Source organism: Scleropages formosus, chromosome 12, assembly GCF_900964775.1.
Source record: "Scleropages formosus chromosome 12, fSclFor1.1, whole genome shotgun sequence".
In the NCBI taxonomy this organism is placed as follows: domain Eukaryota; kingdom Metazoa; phylum Chordata; class Actinopteri; order Osteoglossiformes; family Osteoglossidae; genus Scleropages; species Scleropages formosus.
The window spans coordinates 13,198,889-13,207,489 of NC_041817.1; the positions used below are offsets into that span (position 1 = coordinate 13,198,889).

The window sequence follows — 8,601 nt, forward strand, 5'->3', positions numbered from 1 at the left end:
TTATCAGTCCGATAAGAGGACGTGGGTAGTGAACCCAGCATCAAGGTCTGGAAGTTGTAGGATTTTGGGCAGTTCACCCTCTACAGTGCATAATATAACAAAAAAGATTCAAGGAATCCAGTCAAATCTCGGTGCGTAAAGGGCAAGGCCAAAAACCACTTCCAAATGCGCATGATTTCCGATCCCTCAGACGTCACTATTTTAAAGACTGTCGTGTGTATGTAATGGATATCATGACACGGGCTCGGGAATACTGCGGTAAATCTTGTCGGTCACCACCATTTGCTGCTGCATCCACAGATGCAAGTTAAGGCTTTACCGTACAAAGGCTCGGCCTCATTCGAGATGGATAGTAGCACAGTGGAATCGTGTTTTGTGGTCCGATGAGTCAACATTTGAAATAGTTTTTGGAAAAAAACAGCCCTCGTGTTCTCCGGGCCAAAGACCATCCAAGCTGTTATCAGCGTCAGATCCAAAAGTCAGCATCTCTCATGGTATGGGGTGTATCAGTGCCCAGGGTATGGCTAACTTGCACATCTGTGAGGGCACCATTACTGTAGAAAAACAAGTACAAATTTTGGAGCAACATACACTGCCATCCAGATGCCATCTTTTCCAGGGACGTCCCTGCATTTGCCAGCAGGACGACACCTAACCGCATTCTGCCCGGATTGCAAGCGCATGGTTGTGTAAGCAGAGAGTTCAGGTACCAGACTGGTCTGTCTGCCGTCCTGACCTGTCTCCGATTGATAAGCGCAAAATACGGCAACAAAGGCCCTGTACAATTGCAGAGCTGAACACCTGTATAATGTATGAATGGCGGAAAATTCCCCGTTAAACTTAATGAACTGGTGTCATCGGTGCCCAAACACTTAATAGGTGTTGTTACACAACGGTAAATACTTGACCGTCCCAAATTTTTTGGAACGTGTTGTAGACATCAATTTCAGAATATATCGTGTATCTTCAAAAAACAACGCAGCTGATTAGGTAAAACATACGCACATCATCTGAACCACTTGTCCCATATGGGGTTGCGGGGAGCCGGAGCCCAACCCGGCAACACAGGGCGCAAGGCTGGAGGGGGAGGGGACACACCTAGGGCGGGATGCCAGTCCGTCACAAGACACCCCAAGCAGGACTTGAACCCCAGACCCACCAGAGAGCAAGACAAGGTCCAACCCACTGTGCCCCCCCCCCCCCCCCCCTTAAAACCTGAAATACCCTGTTTTTATACTGTTTTTGTCTGAATACAAGTCAAAGTAAATTTACAAATCCCTCCTTTTTGTTTTATTAGCATTTTCCATACTGTCCCAACTTTTGCGGAATTGGGGCTGTATAAAGAAAAGTACAAAATACATAAATTAAGAAACAACATTGTCCCTGTGTTTAAATGAACCTCAGTTAAAAGTATCTTTTGAGAATCAAATCAGTTGCAGCTGTGTCATTTAACTGTCCTTGTGCTATTTTATCTTTCGAAAAAAAAAGGAAAGGAAAAATTCCTTTTCTGGTACGCTTCCCTTGACATAGATGTCAGGTTGTTTTTGGAGGTCCTCCAAGGTTAGTATCGTTTTGCTGCGGTGTTCACGGGTGCTGGGATATATAAACCTTCGCTTTTCCCTCCCTTTTGAGCATCGTTATCCTGCGCAAGGGCAGTGCGGGAGAATCTGCGTCGTTTTCTCCTCAAAAAGCGTTTCTCTGTGTGACACTGCAAACATGTCTTTGTCGGGAGACGTCTGTCTTGTTACAGGTGCCTCTGGCTTCCTGGGAGAAAGAATTGTCAAGCTACTCGTTGAAGAGGGAGCGATGGAGATCCGTCTGTTGGACAGGAACATCAAGCCCCAACTGCTCCAGTCACTAGATGGTAAATTTCTCCATATTCTAATGCATGAAGCCTTTGGAACATGTGTAACTGGGTTTAAATTTATGAGCATAAACAAAGTGTATCTACGAGCATTTTTGTCTTTATTTCGCTCTCTCTAAGCTTCCGCTGATCATACCGTATACCGCGTATTACCAGAGTTGCTCTGTTTACCTGAGAAGTGTGAATGTAAACAATTGTAGTCATACTACATCTTGGCAAAGTGAAGTAAAGGTCGTTTAGAAAAATTATGATAATTCTTTTTTTATTCTCCAGTGACGATCTAACAGATAGATAAATATATATTGATCCAGGGAGGAAACTGCACAATTTATAGCAATTAAACAGATGCTCATACTAAGTTATGGATACTATGGTATGGATACTATACATATACTTATTTGTGGACTTTTTACTTTTGTTTGATAGAGACCTGTCTGGCTGGACTTTTCTTCTGCCAAAACAAGTCAGTTAAATGCAAGTGTTTCCTTAATGGTAACTGGGATAAAAGCTTATTGCTCGGGTGGTTGGTGAGTGTGGGTTGTGACAAAAATCTTTTGGATCTTAATAACACCTGTGAGGATAACTTTTAATTGGTTACATGAATCAGCGATTGGCATCAGAAAAAAAATCTAATTAAGGCAAGTATGACGACACTGATTGAGCAACTAGCTGACTTATTGCTTGACTTGCAGAATCCAGAAATCAGACGAAGATTAATGTGTTTGAGGGGGACATCAGGGACAGCGAGCTGCTGACAAAAGCTTGCCAAGGAGCTTCCACAGTCATCCACACAGCATCCATCATTGACGTTACTGGAGCAGTGGACTACAGTGAACTCCATGGGATCAATGTCAAAGGTCCCTTGCTTACCCTATTTACAGTTTTTACAGTACCAGTCAAAAATGTATAATACAAAAATCTAATAAAGTAAAATACAAAAACTTGATTAAAAAAACAGATATTGTACAAGCTTCTGAGATCTGAAAAAATTAAACCTTGGATTAAATCTTGCCTTAATAATAGCTTTATAATCACAAGTCTTTTAGTTAGCAAGCTGATGCACTCAGAGTTTTGACTGGTACTGTACATAAACAGCAATTTTACGTTTTTTTCTTTACTGTTGTCTCAACCTAACTAAAATATTACAAATGTTCAAATTATAAATTACCGCATTTAAAATACTTAATGCTTTTTAAATGTGTTCTATGAAAACAAATGACAAAGATCAAGATATTTCATATTTTACTTATGTTCAAACGCTAGAAAAAGCTTTAAGAAGGCTCTGGGTACATTTAATGTTTTGAATCTTTTCTGCAACTCTTCCACTCAGATTTTAAAAACTTTCCTGTATTTTATCTTTGAATACATAACTACATGTTTTAGACAGTAAATGTTTTTATGTGATTCTACTTAGGAACCCAACTCTTGCTGCAGATCTGTCTCCAGGAGAATGTGACCTCCTTCATCTATACCAGCAGTATTGAGGTAGCAGGCCCCAACCCTCAAGGAGACCCCATTGTTGATGGTGATGAGGAAACTCCTTACTTCTCCTGCCTGAAGTTCCTTTATAGCAAAACCAAACATGAAGCTGAGCAGCTAAGCCTCAGGGCCAACGGCCAGCCCTTATGCAACGGAGGTCATCTGACCACCTGTGCCTTACGACCAACGTACATCTACGGGGAGGGCTGCCGTTTCCTGAAGGGTCACATGGTTAACGGGATCCGCAACGGGAATACTCTGCTACGCACCTCTCGACCAGATGCAAAGGTGAATCCAGTGTATGTAGGGAATGTTGCCTTTGCTCATGTTCTGGCTGCCCGGGCAATGAGGGATCCAAAGAAAAGGGAAACCATTGGGGGCAACTTCTACTTCATCTCTGATGACACTCCCCCTGTTAGCTACTCAGACTTCAACCATGCAGTGCTGTCTACATTGGGCTTCAGGATCCAAGAAAAGCTAATTCTGCCCTTTCCAGTCCTCCGTCTTTTGTGCTTTCTTCTGGAGATACTACAGAGGTGTCTCCAGCCATTCATGAAGTTCACTCCACCCCTGAACAGCCAACTTCTCATCATGCTAAATACACCCTTCACTTTCTCATATCATAAGGCCCAAAGGGACATAGGTTATAGTCCATGCTATGACTGGGAGGAGTCCCGTAAACGTACCACAGATTGGTTGGCCTCCATCCTACCAGCTGAGAGAGAGCAAATCAGGGCTTGATGAATGACCTGGGAACCTCACAGAAAATGTGTACGAATTGGAATTTTGCATGTTTACTCAGTTGTGCTTTGTACTTGACAGCAGTGAATTAAAGCTAAGTTTATTTAAAAAGGGCGGAAAATAAATGAATCATGTTCACAGCCTACTATTCAGTGTGTTGTGTTCTTTTTATACACACACCAGACACTGTTACTTCATGTGTTTCTCCTAAGCTTCAAGGCACCACGGGGGATGAAACAGTGGAGTAGAGAAAGGAGACGAGAGCTGGAGAAAGTATTATAAAGTGCTTCATTTTAAAATCCCATTTGTATTTTACTGGTCAGGGTGAAAACATTTGTTGCATAACCATACTTGTCAACATTTGTGCAATCAAAAAAGCATAAGAACAAACATATTCCTCTGTATTTGCCAGGTAGTTTCTGTAAAAGTTTTGGATACATCTGCAATAAATTAAAATAAGCTGAATGAAATCCATTTGAAAAAATCCAACCACCCTCTGCCTCGTGCTACTGCTCCACTCCTTCCTTCTCCTCCACTTTTGAATGCGTTTTACTGCACACTAATGGTGAAAAATGGAAGTTCCACATCATTTTTCATCTGCAACAGAGACATTATAGAAAACAGAACAGCACAAGGTACAAAGTATAAGGTACATCAAAAGTGTTTTATGGTATACACTCAATTGCATACCTGTACCATGAACAAAAGTAAAATATCAGCATCAGGGTAACAACAAACAGTCACGACCGCAGCTTAACAGAATAATATCCTTTTAGTACAACCACAGAAGTTCAGGCTTATTCCCCAAAGGTATGTTTTCTGGCACTTGGCTAGTTACAGCTAACAAAAATACACAAAATATTTGAACAAATAGAATAGAACAAAAAAGGAATTAAATTTAACACAACATTGTGAGTTACATGGTGCAAATTAACATGCGTCTTTAAACAAAATTAGCCATACTAACTGCAAACTGTAGCCAGCTTTGTCTATAGAAAATCTCATCCAACAGATGTTATCCTATAAATAAGACATCACTTATAAATAAGAAACATAAATAAAACCTTACGTTCTTTTTGAACAGAGAAAGGTAGGCATCTGCTCACAGGCCAGCTCTCTAAAGAAGATTGAGGGCCACTGTGCTGACCACACAAACCAAGAGAAAATGACAAGATATTTTCCTTAATCAAACTTTTATCTTGAGAAACAAACATATCTTTCTCCACAGCAGACAATTGTATTTAACTGATATGTTTCTTCAAAGCATCATATGATGTTAAGATGCCTACAATTATTAACACAGCTGGGTAACATTAGGGGAGCAGTTCAGGGTAAGTACCTTGCTCAAGAGCTGGATATGGGACTCAAACCTGCAACCCTTGTATCAAGCAGCAGCAACGCTAACCACTATACTACCAGACTCTTCTGTGACACTCAGCTTTCTACTAATATAAAGCAACAAAGCAAAATGAACGTCCCAGTAGTGAACGCACCAACACAATTTGTTTCATGTCATTCGATGGTTTGCATTACCGAATTTTGGAATTAAATCGATCCTGCTACAGGGCCACACGCTATGAGGCAATTGACGTGTGTGGAAAAGTCATGCCACTCGTAGAGGAGAAGCTGCCTGTAAGCAGAAAACCTGAAGTTTAAACTAATCTTGTCAACCTTGGACTGAGTAACAGTGGTGCACATGTACTTCTGCTTAGATGAGAGCACACACAACACGTACATGTATGACACCTTAATAACCATACATTAGCCAATGAATATTTTTTTTCTCAGAGTCATGTGCACATGAACAGATTAGCTATAATAATTCTTGAGGCCTTCGGTTTATGAACTTCACTAAGAAACCAGTTATAAAAATTTTTTTTTTTTTTAATGTGGTTGTGATACTTTATAACAGCAATAAAGATTAAATGCCAACATAAAAAAAATAGACTAAATTTAGAAAATATTTATTACATTTAAAACCCAAGCTACGGATGGACTCTAATTTTTATGCAACTACAAACAGTAGAACAAAGGCTTTTTTTTTTTGCAATGTAATTTAACGTCTTGCTTCATCTTTCCAGACAACGCAACCTGCTATAGCACTTGAAGAGTGGCTCTAACGTCGGTGGGCTGCAGTCCAACACATGCCGAGTCGAGACCCTGCAAAACTGGTCTACGGCAGGGAAGTCTGGCTGGAGGAGCTTAAGAGAAAAGAGACGATGGGATCCTAGCGGGCGAATGGCTCAGAAGCCCCTGAAATAGTCAGCAACCAAACCGCATCTGCTTACGCGTGACTTGCTTCGTGCAGGAAAAGGTGATCTGAGTCCACTAGGAGAGCGAGAGGGCGCAGCCCACATTAAGTGACAGCACACCTTTAATACAAATGTAACAGAGGAAGAAAAGCAAGAACCCTGAACACGTACACACGGCAATAGTTGCGTTAAAACAATAAGGAAATCTGATGGGCCTTGCATCAAATGCGTGTTTGGTAGAAGGTAAACTGAGGCTCAGAAGTAGGAAAAGCTGAGAGAGGCGGCAGGGGAGCAGTTCCTCGGCGCGGTACGGGGCACGCTCCACGGCGCCGTAACCGACCGGTCGTGTGAAGCAGCAGGGGGCGTCGTGGATTGTCCTCGGTGGCGCTGTCGGGAGCGGGCCCTGTGCCGCAGTACAGGGCAGTGCCGAGCATATTCCGCCGTCCTGTAAGGCGCGAGCTCCGCGCTGCAGTCGGGAGCGGCCTTCGGGCGGCTGCTCGGAGACAGCTCCAGGCCGCGCCTGGGAGACGGCTCCGCGCCGCCGTCAGGAGCATCGTCCCCATTGCTGCCAGGAGATGCCTCTTCGCAGCTGTCAGGAGGAGGCTCTGCATCGCTGCGTCCTGCTCGACAGTAATGGATGCGGAAAATGGAGAGAGCTGTTAGATGCAAGACTTGGAATGTGTATCTAAAGCCCATATTCAATCATCACGAAACGAAAAGCTGAATAAGCAACTCATAAACAGCTGCTTGCACAATACGTGCACTTGTGTATGGTGTCTGAGTGTTACATCCAGTAATTATGTCTTGTTATGTTTTTGTCATCCAACCATCCATGGGCATGTTCTGAGTCCCCTAAACTGGCTGTGCTACATTTCCAAGCCCTAATCGTGATCATGGAGGGTATGGTACTCTCTTAAATTATACCACGTTTCGGGGAGGGGCTCAGACGGCTTCCTGGAAACCTTAGAAGTTACTCACTTATTTCGATGTTGTTTGAGGAGGAGAATAAAGTACTCGTATCAGCACACAGGGGGCCTACAAGTGAGTATCGGTGCCTGTGCACCATATCCATTGTGCTACTATGAGCTTTAGGTAAAATGACCATTTTTTACTAGAGCAGTTCAAGGCGAATACCTTGATCATTCATTGGTACTACAGCAGGAGAGGGGACCGACCAACAGCCGAACTCGAAACAATGGTTTACATTTAAATTCAGACAAATTGCGACCGACACTGTAATAGTCAAACATGGAATATACCGCGTAACAGTAAAGCTGGATACCTATTTACTGCACATGGCAGAACGTTTGTTAGATACTGGTAAGGACTTTATTACCTCGCAGTCTTCTGAACAAATAAATAGTGCCTGCTGCAGCAACGGCCAAGCCCGCAACGCACACGAGCGGCCTTAAGCGATCGAACTTTAGGGGCTCTAACGCGCTGTGGACATCCATGCTGAGCGGCCCTCCGTCACCACTTTGTGCAGTACACGATCATTTTGCTCGTTCATTTTATATGGCCACAAACAATCTGTCGCCATGGTGACGTAACGGTCGCCTGGGTGATTTCTGCCAGTTTTCCTTTCCGCACAACATTCTGTTGCCACGTACTCATATTGGCTGAGTGTTTTGACTCGTTTCCCTCGAACGAGCGCCGTTCACGCTATTTTGGCGGTCTGGCGCCTGGCTATACGGGCAGTAGGCCTACGGCCTTTCCGCAGGGATCCCGTCAGTCGTGCGTGCTCGGCTCCCGGTGGAAAACACCGTCGTCGTGTTTTCCTCCCCCCTTTTCGGAGAGCAACATTAGTACAGGGTTTACTCGTGGGCTTTATTTCACACAGCGCATTCTTTCAACATGGAGCCCTTCATCGAATCTGTTTGCCCATATTGCGTGTGTGGAGCAACTGCCGCGTCACTCTTACATGTTATTAAAGCGCACACTTGCATCGCATGCAAAATAGTGGGGAAAACAGCCAAGTCTTCCAACCGCTGGTAGATTTCCAAAGGATGTAGGCGACTGGTCTTTTTTTTGTGAACGAGAACAAGAAACCACAGCGCATTTTTTTTAAAAATTATATTTACAGCCAAATGTTCTGGTGGTAAATTAGAAATTTACCAACTGAAAGATAGATGAAAGTAAATGTGAGTTTCACGGATGAAGATTGTTTTCCCTTGTTTCAGCAAAACGACCATTAATCAAAATGTGCGCTTTTCAGTAAATCTGTGTTTTATTTTCTGCAAATATCATTCACAAACAAAAATGGTC

General features: G+C 43.0%; 1 protein-coding gene across 1 annotated transcript; it reads left to right on the top strand.

Moving 5' to 3' along the window:
- The first annotated feature begins 1,588 nt into the window (after positions 1-1,588).
- hsd3b1 (hydroxy-delta-5-steroid dehydrogenase, 3 beta- and steroid delta-isomerase 1) lies at positions 1,589-4,229 on the top strand. The gene is made up of 3 exons (XM_018758077.2): positions 1,589-1,864; positions 2,557-2,721; positions 3,279-4,229. The coding sequence occupies exons 1-3, from the start codon at positions 1,717-1,719 to the stop codon at positions 4,082-4,084; spliced, it is 1,119 nt and encodes a 372-aa protein (XP_018613593.1). The 5' UTR covers positions 1,589-1,716; the 3' UTR covers positions 4,085-4,229.
- Positions 4,230-8,601: the final 4,372 nt, after the last annotated feature.

What these genes read in the sequence shown, in the direction of transcription:
- hsd3b1 (XM_018758077.2), top strand. Translation starts at nt 1,717, where the DNA reads ATGTCTTTGTCGGGAGACGTCTGTCTTGTTACAGGTGCCTCTGGCTTC. An exon ending in ACTGCTCCAGTCACTAGATG is followed by an intron (nt 1,865 to 2,556) that starts GTAAATTTCTCC and finishes CTTGACTTGCAG; the next exon opens with AATCCAGAAATCAGACGAAG. An exon ending in CCATGGGATCAATGTCAAAG is followed by an intron (nt 2,722 to 3,278) that starts GTCCCTTGCTTA and finishes GATTCTACTTAG; the next exon opens with GAACCCAACTCTTGCTGCAG.